The sequence below is a fragment of the Trichoplusia ni genome, chromosome 3 (assembly GCF_003590095.1).
Source record: "Trichoplusia ni isolate ovarian cell line Hi5 chromosome 3, tn1, whole genome shotgun sequence".
Taxonomy (NCBI): domain Eukaryota; kingdom Metazoa; phylum Arthropoda; class Insecta; order Lepidoptera; family Noctuidae; genus Trichoplusia; species Trichoplusia ni.
The window spans coordinates 5226669-5244547 of NC_039480.1; the positions used below are offsets into that span (position 1 = coordinate 5226669).

Here is a 17879-nt window from a genome sequence, read left to right on the forward strand (position 1 = left end):
AGGAACTTGATTTTCATACCTAAATGGTAAAACGGGATAAAATTAAGAATCTGTTGTCTAACTGTTTGTCAACAGGCTGATTCTCATGAACATAGAGAGCTAGATAGTCGCCGCTTTAAATTAAAAGGTATTGTTAAGGTCGTGAATTGGATTTTTCAGTACTTATTTCAAAGCATATTCAGTCAATTACTTAAATAATAAAGTAATACATTCAGAAACAGTCATAAGCCCTAAAACCATTTTTTTTAAATTTAGTTTTTTTGACCCTATTCATACGGAATAGATTATTTGACAGAATCTAAAAAAATAAATCTGTTAAGTCAGTCAGACAGATTTCCAAAAAATATTGAATACGTTTCTTTTTATCATATCACTAGCTGTTGCCCGCGACTTCGTCCGCGTGGGTAGAAGATATAAGTCATGATTTATACCTGCCCTGTTTGTTTCACATTTTCCATTGTATCTTCGCTCCTATTAGTCGCAGCGTGATGGTTTATAGCCTAAAGCCTTCCTCGATGAATGGGCTATTCAACACAAAAAGAATTTTCAATTTGGACCAGTAGTTCCTGAGATTAGCGCGTTCAAACAAACAAACAAACTCTTCAGCTTTATATATTAGTATAGATTAAAAATTTCGGAAGATTAAAAGCACTTTGAGATGATAAAATGTATGGTAGTGGGGGCGAGTAACTTAACTTGTTAGTAAAATGCGTACTGGTAAGTGACGTCACACGAGATTTTAGATCACTGTATCGAGATAAAGTAATAAATACATAACCAATATTTTTTGGAAATCTGTATAACGGACTAAACAGATATTTCTAGTCAAAATTTGAGTCCTTTTTAAACATTCGTCAGCCAAATTATTACCGCTATCCTTAAATCAATCACCAATCTAAATTATTTTGATGAGCATCTTTAAAACTGATGCTTTTCTCGCTGTAAAACTGCGAAAACCAGTTTCGGAAAGCGCGAATAGCCTTATCAGTCTTAACATAAGCTGGGGCTGAAACGAAACGCTTGTTGTTCCAAATCGCGACGTCCCTTGCAAACTGCAAATAAAAATAATAATAAAAAAATCTCTTAATTATTAAATGATGTAACGGTTTACTCACACGTATTTATCGGGGTAGCCCGACTAGTTCCGGACCCAACCGGAGTCCTTAATCATGAGCTGACGCGGCGGGCGAGCGAGTCGAACCGAAGGTACCCCGATAAATACGCGTGATTAAACCGTTACAACATTTAATAATGAATCAGTCTCACGATAGTTATTATAAAAAAAAAAATCTCTTAAAATAAAAAAAGGACCAAAAAGGAGAAAGTTCTCAATTCCGTTGTTTTTTCTCGACTCAGAACTTCTTATTGGAGGTCGTGGCTAAGATATAACTGCATAAGTCAATCGATCACAGGTTAAGCCACGCTTGACGCGGCTAGTCCGTAGATGGGTGACCATCTTTGTCATAACGTGGTCCTCCGTATTTCGGAAGGCACGTTAAAGAAGTCGTTACAGGTGGTCAGAAGCTTGAAAGTCTGACAACCAGTCTAACTTAGGGGTATCGTGTTGCCCAGGTAACTGGGCTGAGGAGGTCAGATAGGCAGTCGCTCCTTGTAAAACACTGGTACTTAGCTGAACCCGGTTAGTTAGGCTAAATAAAATGATGAAAACAAAGACTCACCTGTTTCGCTTCATAATTCACAAGTAGCATCGCAAAGATCGCGTTTTTCGTGGGTGAGAACATTCTGTGTACGACCTTCTGTTGTAATGGTCCCAGCGGGGTCACCGACTGCGAGACCAGGATAGGTCCCACCGGGGATTTCAAGAGTAACCTGACGTGGCCGGGACCAATCTGCGATTAAGACATATATTTTGGAGTGAAACTTCTTAAACGGCGTTGGAGAAAAATTTTTCGTCATGTGTCACTTTCTTTTCGGGATCGAACCCACGACATGTCGACCTAAACCTTTGGCGTGATGACCTCAAATTAGTATATGCGTAAAATAATTGACACACGCGACTCGGTGAGGAGCTCGTGGCTAAGCTACAACTGCTAAAACTGATCTATCACAGGTTAGGCTGCGCTTGATACAGTCCGTTGGTTGATGGGTGACCGTCATGTCAACGATTTAAATACACCGGCTATTTACAATGACCTAATAATGAAAGGCAATTAGATTATATTTGAAGTGGAAATTTATTTGAAAATACACTCACGGTCAATACAATGAATTTCCAATGATCAGAAAAATGATTAGAATAATACGATTAGTAGTCAATTTAATACAATTGTAAGTATTTAGAAATATATAAACACCAGCTTTTCGCCCGTGTCCAGGTCGGTTATATCGCGTTTCCAAGAGAACTCTTCAAAAGTACGGGATAAAAACTATCCTATGTTCTTTCTCAAGGTCAACTCTATCTCTGTACCAAATTTCATTAAAATCAGTACAGTGGTTTAGACGTGAAAGCGTAACAGACAGACAGACGGACAGACAGAGTTACTTTCGCATTTATAATATTAGTAGGGATGTTTATCAGTTGTCTAGTAATCATAATACAAGCTTTGCTTAGTTTGACACTAGATGGTGTTGTGGAAAAGAAATTACTATTAATTCATCGGCCATTAATTGTATAGAGCAGTATCGGGTCCCTGGTGACATACCTGTGTTATTTTAACGTCGATGTGGCCGACCTTGCGCCCAAAAAGTATGTAATCATGAGTTAGGTCCATGGATGCTGTGTGGTCCTCTCCCGGTTCCCAGTTAGCTGACCATACGTGGTGACCTTATAAATAATAATGTCACATTGTACTTGGAGCTTGTGGCTAAGCTATAACTGCATAAGTGAAACGATCACAGGTTAAGCTACGCTTGACGCAGTTGGTCCGCAGATGGGTGACCATCTTTGTCATAGCGAGTTCACCAGTTACAGGTTAGAGGTAGTCAGAAGCTTGAAAAGTTTGACAGCCAGTCTAACCAAGAGGTATCGTGTTGCCCAGGTAACTGGGTTGAGGAGGTCAGATAGGCAGTCGCTCCTTGTAAAACATTTGTACATAGCTGAAACCGGTTAGACTGGCAGCCGACCCCAACATAGTTGGGAATGATGATGATGTACTGGGATCGGTCTATCATCACTGACAGGACTTTGTAGCCAATAAGCCTGATATAGTGGTGATAGATCGATCAGAACGTCGAGCAATGATTGTTGATGTCACCATCCCCCATGACGAGTACCTCGTGAAAGCGGAAAAAGAAAAACTAGTGAAATATTTGGATTTAGCTCAGGAGGTTGTCGACTTGTGGGAGGTGGACTCGGCAATCATTGTACCTATAGTCGTAAGTGCCAGTGGTTTAATAGCCAAGAGCCTCGACCAACACCTTATGAGGCTCTCGTTGGGCGTCTGGGTCAAGGGCTTGATTCAGAAAGCGGTACTTCTGGACACGGCACGTATTCTGAGGAGGTTCCTCTCTCTAGAGCACTAACCGCCGCACTCTATGCGGAGGAATGAGAGTCATGTGGTGAGGAAAGTGTTGAGTGTGGATGTGGATGGATATAGGGGGAGAGGACGGCCAAGGAAACGATGGATGGATTGTGTGAAAGACGATATGGCTGCAAAGAGTATTTCTTGTGAGATGACGTCAGATAGATATAACTTACCAAATAGCTCTAGGACTGACAGTGAATGTACTGAATTCAGATGTGCGACGTCGGCGCCATTTTCAGGGATTTCCTGAAAACGAAATTGATTTTCATGTTTAGCTGAAAAATGAAAACAAATGGACAAAGAAAACATTTGGGACACGCATACTTTGTCATATCTATACTATAGTCCGATTTTTAATTCGAGGCAGTAAAATGACATTTCCAGTGTGGCAGGTTTTTAATTCCAAATAAATAGTGATGTGTTAGAATCGACTTATTACAATCAAAAGTTAGTCGAGCTTAGGTACATTTTTTTATTCGGATATCAAATTAGCTCTGCATAAAAAAAAAATATTTACGACAATTAATCAAAAGACATGCACGGTGACTGCTTTTAAATGTTAAAAAAATAATAATGTTAATTTAAATTTATAAAATTAAAACCAAATGCGGTGCTGGTATAAGATGAAGCACCTTACCATGCAAGAAAAGTCAAGCGCATCCAACTCCAAACTGCATGAAGGCTGACATTATGCAGTGGTTGGATGAAAAACAAATTTAATATCAACTTACAATTATAAAAGCTCAATTAATAGAAAAAGTAAATTTTTGATACATAATAAAATAAAGCGTGACTAAATGTCATCGTCGCCGCGTCGTAGTAAAATTTCCAAACATCACTATTGTAGCGGGTCACCCTTTTTTGTATAAATGACAGTTGCAATTGTCATTTTACTGCCTCGAATTAAAAATCGGACTATAATATATAAAGCTGAAGAGTTTTTTTGTTTGTTTGAACGCGCTAATCTCAGGAGCTACTGGTCCAAATTGAAAAAATATTTTTATGTTGAATAGACCATTTATCGAGGAAGGCTTTAGGCTATAAACCATCACGCTGTGACTAATAGGAGCGAAGATACAATGGAAAATGTGGAAAAAACAGGGCAGGTATAAATCATAACTTTTATCTTCTAACCACGCGGACGAAGTCGCGGGCAACAGCTAGTAAGAGATAATTTAAAAAGCCGGGATTGAAAAAACTTTCACCCCCACGACGTTTCATGGCCCGACCGATTTTTATCAAACATATCTAGGAAAATTCGCATATACGTAGGTAAATCATCTTCAGTACAAAAAAAAAACAATTTAAATCACTCAATCCTTTTTTTTATAACGACTCCCGAAAGTTAAACTTTCTATCGCGGGGGGTATCACAAACATTCAAGTCACATGCACAAAGATACCCAAAATCAGGTCAAGCATTCGCGGATCATTGAAATGAAACTACTTTTACGGATTTTATTGCGGTTTAAGGTGTCGAAACGTCGGGCACTAAAATCTAAAATTAAACCGCGATAAAATCCGTAAAAGTAGTTTCATTTCAATGTCTAACATTCGCGTAAACCTAAGAAACCACGATTCCTGGATCACTAAAAACACACGCTTGTGCTACGCGGGGATCGAATTCCCCCCATCCGTGACAGTACCCCCCCCCCCAACTACTCCCAACACCAGTAACATTACCCCCCCCAACTACACCCACCACCAGTAACATTACGCCCCCCATCCGTAATGTACCCCCCCCCCTACTATTCCCACCACCAGTAACAATTCACCTCCCATCCGTAACATTACCCCCCCAGGCCCCCACTATTCCCACCACCAGTAACAATTCACCTCCCATCCGTAACATTACACCCCCCATCCGTAACATTACCCCCCCCCCCACACACTACTCCCACCACCAGTAACATTACACCCTCCGATCTCTGTCAGTACCACCCCACTTCCACTACTACTACCAATACTAAAACATTTAATTCTATAATATAAAGTACTTAATTAGTTGGTAAGAAAAAGAAAAGAGCGCTTCTCAAATTTTAACGGAATATTTGGCGAGGCTTTTTAATTACAAAAACCAAAAAATCTGTATTTTTAAATTATACTTTCGTTAAATTAATTAATTAACTACCCCGCTCCACGACCCGTAACATTACCCCCCAGTAGTCCTACCATCCTTAACATTACCCCCCGTCAGCACCACTACTGCTCCCCGTATGGTAATCACCTGTATGTGAGCGCTGACAGTAAACTCGTTCCTCCCCCGAGAGTCCCACACTTCGAGTTCCGGCAGTTCCGGGACCTCCCACAGCGGGTCGCGACCCTCAGCATCGTGCCAAATCCAGATCGCACCGTCCACTTCCACGGTGAGCCAGTGCTTTAAGGACACGCCCTTCGGAGCTGGCGAAATGAAAGACAGGAATTAATCATCAACGGCCTAGCCTTTCCCCAACTATGTTGAGGTCAGCTTCCAGTCTAACCGGATTCGGCTAAGTACCAGTGCTTTACCGAGCGACTGCCTATCTGACCTCCTCAACACAGTTACCTGGGCAATACGATACCCCTTTGTAAGACTGGTTGCCAGACTTTCAAGCTTCTGACTACCTGTAACGACTGTCAAAGATGTATGAATAATAGTCAGGACATTTTGACGCGCTTTCGAGCGGAGGAAATCGCTATAACTAAGATTGTCACCCATCTATGGGCCGACCGTGTCAAGTGTAGCTTAGTCTGTGATCGATCCACTTATGCAATTATAGCTTAGCCACGAGCTCCTCATAGAGATAGTGATAATATTAATTATTAAATGATGCAACGGTTAACTTACGCGTATTAACCGGGATTGTACTTAGCTGAATCTGGTTAGACTGGAAGCCGACCACAACATAGTTGGGCAAAGGCTCGGATGACGACAATGATAGGCCGCGGAATAGTCCTATTTGACATCTTTCATAGACTCACCATTCTCAACGCCGGGTACACGGACGCAGGTCCCAGTTTCGTCAAAACTCCATTTATGAAAGGGGCACTCTATACAATTCTCCGTAACCGTGCCCCCCACCGCTAAATTAGCCCCCAAATGGGGACAATACGCGTCCACACAATAAGCTTTCCCGTTCCTCCCTCTATACAAACATAGATTTTGTCCTGAAATTAGAATTTTGAATCATTTTCGGTTTATCTTACACTTTCAAACAACGCCATCTAGTGTCAAACTAAGTAAAGCTTGTATTATAAGTACTAGACAACTGATAAATCTTATTATATATAAATCTCGTGTCACAATGTTTCTTCTCAATGGACTCCCAAACCACTTAACCGATTAAAATAAAATTCGCACACCATGTGCAGTTCGATCCAACTTAAGAGATAGGATAGTTTAAATCTCAATTTATAGTCGCAATTTCTTCTAACCACGCGGACGAAGTCGCGGGCAACAGCTAGTATACTTATATATTTTTACACAATTACAAATGATTGTGCTAATCGCAATGCATCGCTTTGTTCTGGATGGGAATCGAACCCACGACTTCCAGTATAGCAGTCAGGGCCCCTAGCTACAAGACCAACAAGCCAGTCGAAATGTTGAATTTTTTCATGTAACCCTAGTGTCCGATATTAAACCGCCCTTAAGAATGTAACGGTTATATATTCAAACGTGCTGAGAATCGAACTTAGGGCTATTCACTTGGCTGTGTAGTTGACATACCACTGGGATATACTTGTCTTGCTCTTAATATTTGTTTTGATTTGAAATCATTGATAACAAAAAAAAAACTTAAAAATATAAAATGATAAGGAAACAAAATTGTTTTAAATTAAATTTGTTTGTGCATACTGGTAACTCGGATATCTTAAGCCTAATATATTAAATCAAATTACGAGTGACGTTGTTTGTCCGCGATGATCTCCTAAACTACTATGCCGATTTCAATCAAATTTGCACACCGAGAGCAGCTTGATCCAACTTGAAATGTTGAACTTAATTTATAGTCAGAATATAATATTCTACAAATTATTTATCTTTAAAATATCCTACGACTTACATAACATAACAAATTAACAAAACGCTCTATAGGAATGATGACTGGGTATAATATATACAGTTAGATAATCAAAAAGTATTAGAAACATATTTTTTCCTTTTTCAGAAAAACTAGAATTGACAAAGATTAACTGCTTTAAAGTTTAGGAGAGGGGGCTTGTGACGTAACGATATGGTAAACTTTATACTCAATCGTGACGTCACGCATAAGTTTCATTCACTGTAATTTGGTCGATGTATGTTTGTGGGACAAATAAACAAAAAAATACAATAAACTAAAATACGGACACTGGAAAAATATTGTCACCACCCCTATTCCTTTCATTAAAGTTCCGCTACTCAACAACGGATGTCGCTACTCACCTAGCGCGTCCACCGCCAGTACTTTGCAAGTTTTCAAATCCTCACTCTCCCCTATCGCGAACCACCCGTTGGGGTAGGGAGGCGGTATTTTATTTCCCATCCGCCGGGCGGCTTGAGCTCTTGCTATACGTAATTTTCTATCCTCCCCTTTTGCGATATGTTCAAAACCAACTTCGGTCAATTCCTGTAAATGAAAATAATCCTCAACACAGCGCCATCTAGTATCGAATTACGGAAAACTTGTATACGTAAAACGGGGTGAATAGAAAATAGTGTTCTTAGGGGTATTTTCTCACATAAAAATGCTTAAACACAATTATTTAATGAAATTCTTGAGAATTTTCGTATTATATTTATATTTTGTTGTCTTGTTAAACGTCTAAATTTTAATAAAAACTGTTGCTAAGATACTTAATGTGATTTAACACAACAGTTGTCGTGGTGCACATGAGGTGCAAGTTCACCCCGATACAGGCGAATTACCAACTTTTTCAAACTTGGTAATTTGTTACTTTCTTAATTATTCTAAGACACCACTGACAAACGGTGAAGGAAAACATCGTGAGGAAACCTGGATTACAAATATTGGAATTTGAAATCGCCCGCAGTGAGCTAGCGTGGTGATCAATGCTCGAAAGTTCCCTATAAGGAGACCTGTGCCCAGCTGTGGGACGTATGTAATACAGCAATCGATCGTGCTCACTATACAGACTTAGAAATATGTCGCGAGTGGAAATTGAATCCTAGACATCCGAAACGGAGGCCAAAGCAACTAGCAGTTTTACATCTACCGGACAAGATATTACAAAACGACAGCGACTTTTTTCAAAAATGGGAAGATGGATATTTTACAACTTCCGAATTTCGGAAGGCACGTGGAATATGATATTCCACAACTCTCACACAACGCCATCTAGTCTCAAACTAAGAAAAGCTTGTATTATGAGTACTAGACAACTGATAAACATACTTATATATGTCCAGCAGTGGACTGCTATAGGCTGAGATGATGATGATGTTGATGAAATACATATTATAGATAAATTACACCCACACACAGAACAAATGATCAAGCTCATCGCACAAACATTTAATTTTGTCCTGGGTGGGAATCCAAACTACGATCTCCGGTACAGCAATCAGGGCTAGTCGAGAAATGTGGGTTCTGCGCTTGGGCCCCGATTCTGCTATTTACAATGGGTCGGGTCAACTCGCTCGCCGCGTCAGCTCATGATTCAGGACTCCGGTTGCGTCCGAAACTAGTCGGACACCCCCGATACATACGCGTGAGTAAACCGTTACATCTAATATATAAAATTCCCGTGACACGATGTTAGTTACCGTACTCCTCCGAAACGGCTCAACCGATTTTTACCAAATTTTATATGCGTATTCAATAGGTCTGAGAATCGAAAAAAAATGGATGGAATTGTTTGTATTTTTTTTTATAATGTGTCATTAAAAATACATACAACTAGAAAAAAAAAAAATATAAATTGAAAAATTATTTTTGTGTTGAATAGACCATTAATTGAGGAAGGCTTTAGGCTATAAATTACCACGCTGCGACTAATAGGAGCGAAGATAAAATGGAAAATGTGAAAAAAACAGGGCAGGTATAAATCTATATCTATACTAATATATAAAGCTGAAGAGTTTGTTTGTTTGAACGCGCTAATCTCAGGAACTACTGGTCCAAATTGAAAAATTATTTTTGTCTTGAATAGACCATTCATCGAGGAAGGCTTCAGGCTATAAACCAACACGCTGCGACTTATAATAGCGAATATACAATGGAAAATGTGATAAAAACAGGGCAGGTACAAATCATAACTTATATCTTCTACCCACGGGGACGAAGTCGCGGGCAACAGCTAGTTATCTATATACTAATATATAAAGGTGAAGAGTTTGTTTGTCTGTTTGTTTGTTTGTTTGAACGCGCTACTCTCAGGAACTACTGGTCCAAATTGAAAAAATCTTTTTGTGTTGAATAGACCATTCATCGAGGAAGGCTTTAGGCTATGAACCATCACGCTGCGACTAATAGGAGCTAAGATATAATAGAAAATGTGAAAAAGAACCGGGCAGGTATACCTAAATCATAACTTATATCTTCTACCCACGGGGAAGAAGTCGCGGGCAACAGCTAGTATAAATATATAGTATAGATGTGTCTTTAACAAAAGTTTAAAATGATAAATAATACGCATAATGTTGTGTTGTAATGAGCGTGTCTCGCCAACAAGCGACATAGCTTGGCGAGTAATCTTGTAAATGCAAAGTTATATATGAATAAATTATTAAAAACAAAAACTTACCTTTACATAAATATTCGGACTGAAATATGCTTGGCTTATTACATTAAAAATATATACAATAATATAAATCACGACGCAACCAAGAAAAAATATTAATAAGTTTTCAGATGTAAGATGTGATTCTATTCTTTTATAAATATATTCAGAAATAGTACTTTTGCTGTACATTTCCCTGGAGTAACGATAGTTCGATGAATCTTTTTGAATAAGCAAGTTGTCAAAGACATTTTGACAGTAATCATTCATTCTGCTTTCAATCTGAAACAAAAAAATAAAACTTAAGGAGGTATGATTATAATTTTAAACTGTTAATATCAGCGTGGTGGTCAATCCTCGTTCTCTGTATGAGAGGCCTGCAGTGGGACAGTTACAGGCTGGTGTTATTAACAGCTTCGGTAATGGCGCCCCACCGTGGGGCAGCTCACAAGCGTGGTGATCAATGCTCGTTCTCTGTATGAGAGGCCTGCAGTGGGACAGTTACAGGCTGGTGTTATTAACAGCTTCGGTAATGGCGCCCCACCGTGGGGCAGCTCACAAGCGTGGTGATCAATGCTCGTTCTCTGTATGAGAGGCCTGCAGTGGGACAGTTACAGGCTGGTGTTATTAACAGCTTCGGTAATGGCACCCCACCGTGGGGCAGCTCACAAGCGTGGTGATCAATGCTCGTTCTCTGTGTGAGAGGCCTGCAGTGGGACAGTTACAGGCTGGTGTTTTGAGGATATGTTTATTTAAAGGCTTATTTTATTTTGAACTGTAAAGCGAAACCGATTTCAGCCATTGTGTAATAAGAAAATAACCAATTTGGGTTAATTAGCGTAAACATAACAATATTATCAAGGAATAGTTAATTGAGAGGAATCATTCGAGATTATTCCAAAATATTTATTATATATCGTGTTACAAAAACAAAAATGAATGCAAGCAATCGAAGATTAGGGATGATGGCAATTTTTTTTTGCAGTGTCTGTCTAGTAGTTTTTTGTATAATAATGGATACGTATTTTTTAATTTGTCCCGCAAACATAAATTGACCAAATTACAGTCATGAATGAAACTTACGCGTGACGTCACGATTGAGTATAAATTTTACTCTATTGTTACGTCACAAGACCCCTCTCCTAAACTTTAAAGCAGTTAATCTCTGTCAATTCTAGTTTTTTCCGAAAAAGGAAAAAATACCTGTCTCATACTTTTCAACTATCTAACTGAGGGACTAATGAGATTTTTTCTTTTTATACCCAGTCATCATCCCTATTGGGGTGGCCTATGTCCAGCAGTGGACGAATATGGGCTGATGGTGATGATGAAAAAAAAATACAGCCTAACCCGCCGATAAATACTAGTCAAGCTAAAAGGGAAGTGATAAACGCACTTTCAACGCAAATAACGAGCGCGTGTAAAGTTTCATATGACAGGTGTCAAATGTCATTATGACAGTTGTATACGCAGAAAATGGCGGCCTTGTGTTGAGCTGGCGATGCAAATATTTGTATTTATGGGTCAAGACTTACAAAGGATTTAAATTGCTTTAAAATTTATCCATAAGCATGTTTTTTCGGTTGCTTTCCGCGTCGAAATTGGTCACTTTAATAATTATGTAGTTTGGTATCAAGTACAGTTGTGCCCAGTAACCAATATTTTCACACGTTTACATTTTATACACTCACTGTCTTGGTTGTTTGTCGTTCCGGTTTGATTGCAACTCAATTTTGAGGCACTTCCCGATAAGCTAGCGGCTTGAAATTTTCATGGTAGCTTTAAACCGGATGGCAATGCAATTTACAATTATAAAAACGGATGCACCGATTTTGAAAATCTATTAATTTATTTCCAACTTTTCCGAATAACTCGGTTTAATTAAATACCCCTTTTTTGCGTTGTTTTTATTACTACCCGTTCATTATCTATACTTATATATATATATTGCTATATACTAATATATAAAGCTGAAGAGTTTGTTTGTTTGAACGCGCTAATCTCAGGATTAGATTGAAAATTTATTTCTGTGTGGAATAGAGCATTCATCGAGGAAGGTTTTAGGCTATATACCATTACGCTGCGACTAATAGGAGCGAAGGAAAAGTCATAACTTATCTCTTCTAACCACGCAGATGAAGTCGCGGGCAACAGCTAGTATCTAATAATTTTGATAATAGCAACTGAGATTGATTCGATCCCCGTGTAGGATAAACATTTGTGTGATTAACGAATGCTTGTCCTGAATCTGGCTGTCTTGTGAATGTGACTTGAATGTTTGTGAAACCCCCCGCGATACAAAAATTAAGTTTCTTACTGAGCGAGTCATTTTTTTTTCAAAATAGAATAAATATAGTATAATTATATAGACTTCCAAAAGATATTGGATATGTATTTTTAATTTATCTCGTAAACAAAAAATTAAGGCAATACAGTGATTTAAAGTCTCCTGTGACGTCACTTACCAGTACGCTTTTTACTGGCAAGTGATGTTAACAGGCCCGACGGTACATTTTAAAATCTTAAGTGCTTTAAATCTGAATTACTACGTGTTCAATATCGGCTGCTGTAGCCAAGTGATTGAGGTCACGGATTCGATCCCCGAGTAGGACAAGCGTTTGTGTGATCCACGAATGCTTGTCCTGAGTCTGGGTGTCTTTGTGCATGTGATTTGTATGTTTGTAAACGCCCCGTGCGGGAGTCGATAAAAAAAGAAAAGGAAAAAGAATTATTTTCTGGAAATCTGTTTGACGGATTCAATATATTTATATGTATTACTTATTAGATAGGCAAATGTCTTATTGGAAAGATTATTAATGTACGTGCTTCGGAGTACACTCTACCGTGTGTGATTTGTTTAGGTCGACCTTTTCAAATAGCTTTTTCCCGCGAGCTCGCCCGCCTCAAACCTAAAATGATCGCACAGGAATATAAAATCGGGATGAAAGCTATCCTATGTGTTACTCCTGGTTATAAACTATATGTGTGCCAAGTTTCGTCAAAATCCGTTCAGTGGCTTTTGCGTGAAAGAGGAACAAACATGCACACATCAATACATACAAACTTTCGCGTTTATAATATTAGTAGGGCACTAGGTTTCAGTGGTCGTGGCTAAGCTATGGCCGCATATTAAGTGAATTGATCACAGGTTAAGCTACGTTTGGCGCGGTTGGTCCATAGATGGGTGACCATTTAACGAGTTCCTCATTGTTTCGGAAGGCACGTTAAATTGTGGGTCCCAGCTGTTATTCCTATATCTTTGACAGTCGTTACAGGTAGTCAGAAGCTTGAAAGTCTGACAACCAGTCTAACCAAGGGGTATCGTGTTGCCCAGGTAACTGGGTTGAGGAGGTCAGATAGGCAGTCGCTCCTTGTGAAAAACTGGTACTTAGCTGAATCCGGTTAGACTGGAAGCCGACCCCAACATAGTTGGGAAAAGGCCGATGATGATGAATTATCGTCAAGTGCACTTAAATTCGCATCACAAACGTTCTCTTTATAATACACAAACATGTTTTATAATTTATATTCAAAACAAAATTGACTTAGGTGTCAAATATCGCTTTAGCCATGTCTATGAATTTCATTTCAATTTAAAATCAAGTTAAGTGTTAAAATTATATAGGAAACTAGCTGTTGCCCGCGACTTCGTCCCCGTGGGTAGAAGATAATAATTTAAGTTATGATTTATACCTGCCCTGTTTTTTTCACATTTTCTATTGTATCTTCACTCCTATTAGTCGCAGCGTGATAGTTTATAGCCTAAAGCCTTCCTCGATGAATGGTCTATTCAACACAAAAAGATTTTTTCAATTTGGACCCGTAGTTCCTGAGATTAGCGCGTTCAAACAAACAAACAAACAAACTCTTCAGCTTTATATATTAGTAAGTAAGTAAGTATTAGTAAGTATAGAAGTATAGATTAGATAATAGATTAATCCTACTTATAATATAAACGCGATTTTTTTACGTATGGATGTTTGCTCCAATTCACGCAAAAACTAATAAATAAATAAATGCGGACAACATCACATACATTGTTCTGAACCCAAAGTAAGTTGCTAAAGCACTTGTGTTATGGAATTCAGATACAACGAAGGTACCACAAACACCCAGACCCGAGACAATGTAGAAATGTTGATTTTTACATTGACCCGACCGGGGATCGAACTCGGAACCTCAGAGCGACACCTTGAAACCGGTGCGTACGCCACTCGACCACGGAGGTCGTCAAAACGGATTTAGAGGAAACTCTGTACACGGATATTTTTTTTTACGATTTTGTCCCTATAGGTATTGTTTCTGTGAGATCATTTTCGATATTTAGCGGGCGCGCCCGCGGGAAACAACTATACATATTACCAATACTAGCTGTTGCCCGCGACTTTGTCCGCGTGGTTTGAAAAGGTAAGTTATGATTTATACCTGCCCTGTTTGTTCTACATTTTTCATTGTATCTTCGCTCCTATTAGTCGCAGCGTGATGGAAAGTATATAGCCTAAAACCTTTCTCGATGAATGGTCAACACAAAAATAATTTTTCGATTTGAACCAGTAGTTCCTGAGATTAGCGCATTCAAACAAACAAACTCTATAAATTAATTGTAAATAGCGGAATTGGGGCCCAGAAATAGAAAAAAATGATAAAGCCGTCGTATTATTGAGCTTGAAAATATTTGACCTAAATATCTATACAAGCTTTGCTCCGCGGTGCTACCTGCGTTTAAACGGAGAAGTTCTTATACTCAAAGAAAACAATACCTACAGGCAAAAATACATACATTGTAATACACAACAAAGTATTATAAAACCTGGTTATTAACGTCAAATTTAATCACCATAGCAACGGCATTCTAACAGTTGCTATGGTTACAAGTTTTGTTTATTTCGCTACAACAAATCGAACTATCCTATGTGTTAATTTCTGGAGTTACAAATATTTATTATTTATATATACAAAGGTTAATAATATTAGTATCTAGGATTAATTGCAAGTAAGACTAATTAGCCGGTTTGAAAACAATTACATAATCTTTTCAATTATTTGCTGTTGTAGTGTGGTAATAAAATAAGCTTGACAAATAATATAGATGAAACAATACTAAACACCAAAATAAGAGGTCAAAAAAGGTTTTATTTCAATAAAGCCTTTTCAGAATTTATCGGAATGTTACTATGACTTTTTTTAAAATAGTGACGCGATACCTAATTGTCATTCTTATGGAGAAAAACCGGCAAAAACTTTCATAAGTTCCTATTCCAAAAATATTTAAAAAAAAAACAAAATTTGGCATACATTATTATAGTAAGAATGTTACAACCAATTCCTGAATAGCATTGGAAAATATTGGCACTTGGAAGTCGAATTCTGTAGCTGATTGTACTATTAAACTTCGTAACACTTACCTATTGGACCAATTCCCATTTGTAATTCAGAAAGCGCGCGAAAGCACAGATTACGTATTGCGATTTTTTCAGGCACAGGCACGACCTCATTCAGCCGAGTCTCGCGCGGTACTGGATATCCTTGGCGACTTGTGTAATATATATTCTTTTTTTTAAAGTTACCTTTTTTGGGATCAGGAATAATATTATTCTGCCTTGATTTAAAAGAGATCTTGCAATTTGGAATTTGTCTTTGCTTTTTGTGTCAAAGATTTTGTTGTTTTTTTGTTGATTGTTAGTTTGTTGTGGCTTAGTGGTTAGAGGTCAGGTTTTTTGGTGTTGGGGGTAGCAGTTTCAGAGTCATTTCAGGTTTTTTTTTGCATTATGGAAAAGTATGGTTAACACTTACATTTAAGTGGGTTTAAGAATAGTATTTATTTATAGCAACGACAAAACTGTAATATTATCTTCCAAGGAATCGAACCGATAACATAGGCATAATGGTTATTTAGTGGAATCCTGTGAAAATGCATAGGTATACTTAAGTTAAAATTAAAGTACGTCATAAAAAAAATCTTTTTTTTATATTTTTGCTTCATATTGTAAAGATATACTATCTCATCAAGATCCAAGGATAAATCGAAAAATTCAATTCTAATAGTTCTAAAAATAGGTACTAGATGGCGGTGTGTGTTGGGAAGGGTTGAAAGTTTGCGTCAGTTTACCCAACATTATGATTGCCGGAGATTTTACTTAAATGTAGATACTCAGTACTGCAAAAGTTTAATTAAGATAATAAGACTCCTTTAAATAAATAAGAGAAAATCTTGTGCATAGAGTTCGAATGTACTTAAACATTATTAAAGCACCGTTAAAATTAATACTTATTCTTGATAAGTATTTTCCATTGTTTTTATTAAAGTAGTCTGCAAATAAACAGTTTCTACTGTTATTTATAAGACGATTTAATTCGGTGTTTTAATTATTTATGGTGTTATTATATATAATTAGACTAATGGGTTTATCTTTGTTGATAAATTCGCAAGGTCGAGAATCTAACTGAGAGTTTTAACTGAGTATTTACTGCTATTTCTTGTGGTACAGTAGAGAAAGTTATGATTTAATTTGCTTGAATATTACTTAAAATGTACTTGTAAAGATAATAAATTTAATAATATAGCTAGCTTTTTCTTTTTCTTATAGGAAACGACTCTCGCAGTAATGAATTTAATCCTTGTGTCGCGAATCACACAAATATTCAAGTACACAAAGACACCCAGACTCAGGACAAGCATTCGTTGATCACAGAAACGCTTGTCTTACGCGAGGATCGAATTTACGACACGTCGCGTTCAGTGGGTTAGGCGTGGTGACCTCAACCTCTCGGCTATTCTTACTGTCGGGGGAATCCTCATGGACACCCTCTCCCTCGGGGGAGGAAATATCCTGGGACAACTCACACACGGTTATCTGATCCCAAGCTAAGCAGAGCTTGTGTTATGGTAACCAGACAACTGATAAACTTACTTATATATTTCTAAATACATACATATTATAGATAAATTACACCCAGACACAGAACAAATGATCGTGCTCATCACACAGCATTTGTCCTGGGCGGGAATCGAACCCACGACCTCCGGTATAGCAGTCAGGGTCACTAACCACAAGACCAACAGGCCAGGAAATGGGTAGTGCCAGACTCTTAATGACTAAACCTGGTGTACACTGTATAGCAATGTGTTGCAATCCTTCATACACTCGTCCATTAGCCTGATAAAGCTTTTAAAGAATGAGACAAAAGAAAGGCTCTTTTGCGCGATCATTTTCTTTCCAGATTGAGCGCTTAGCAAATCTATATACTAATATATAAAGCTGAAGAGTTTGTTTGTTTGAACGCGCTAATCGCAGGATCTACTGGTCCAAATTGAAAAATTCATTTTGTGTTGAATAGACCATTTATCGAGGAAGGTTCTAGGCTATAAACTATCACGCTGCGACTAATAGGAGCGAAGAAAAAAATCATAACTTATATCTTCTAACCACGCGGACGTAGTCGCGGGCAACAGCTAGTAATTAATAAATCAACAAAAGTGATGATTCCACTTCGAATAAATGATAATGAGATAAGATCAAGCCTAAATTTAAATACGAATCTTTTTGCCTAATAATAAAATTAAGCTATTTATGATATTTACTACCGAAATGCCTTCTCTACATTTCGGATTTAACGAATATTCACGAAAATTTCTATCGTAAAAGAGGAAATATCTTTTTTTTTTTGCCATGTTTTTAGAAAATTAAGA

General features: G+C 37.9%; 1 protein-coding gene across 2 annotated transcripts; it reads right to left on the bottom strand.

Moving 5' to 3' along the window:
- Positions 1-634: 634 nt before the first annotated feature.
- On the bottom strand, positions 635-16696 carry LOC113509023 (cholesterol 7-desaturase). Of its 2 annotated transcripts, XM_026892270.1 has the most exons (9): positions 15595-16696; positions 10214-10471; positions 7893-8076; positions 6446-6631; positions 5712-5884; positions 3659-3731; positions 2664-2785; positions 1680-1850; positions 635-1052 (listed from the first exon to the last, which is right to left on the bottom strand). In XM_026892270.1, exons 2-9 carry the CDS (start codon positions 10457-10459, stop codon positions 888-890), a joined length of 1320 nt encoding a protein of 439 aa, XP_026748071.1. In that variant the 5' UTR covers positions 10460-10471; positions 15595-16696; the 3' UTR covers positions 635-887. The 2 variants fall into 2 exon arrangements, with proteins under 2 accessions (XP_026748071.1, XP_026748070.1); XM_026892269.1 differs by lacking the exon at positions 15595-16696 and having other exon boundaries at positions 10214-10592.
- Between the last annotated feature and the right edge of the window lie 1183 nt (positions 16697-17879).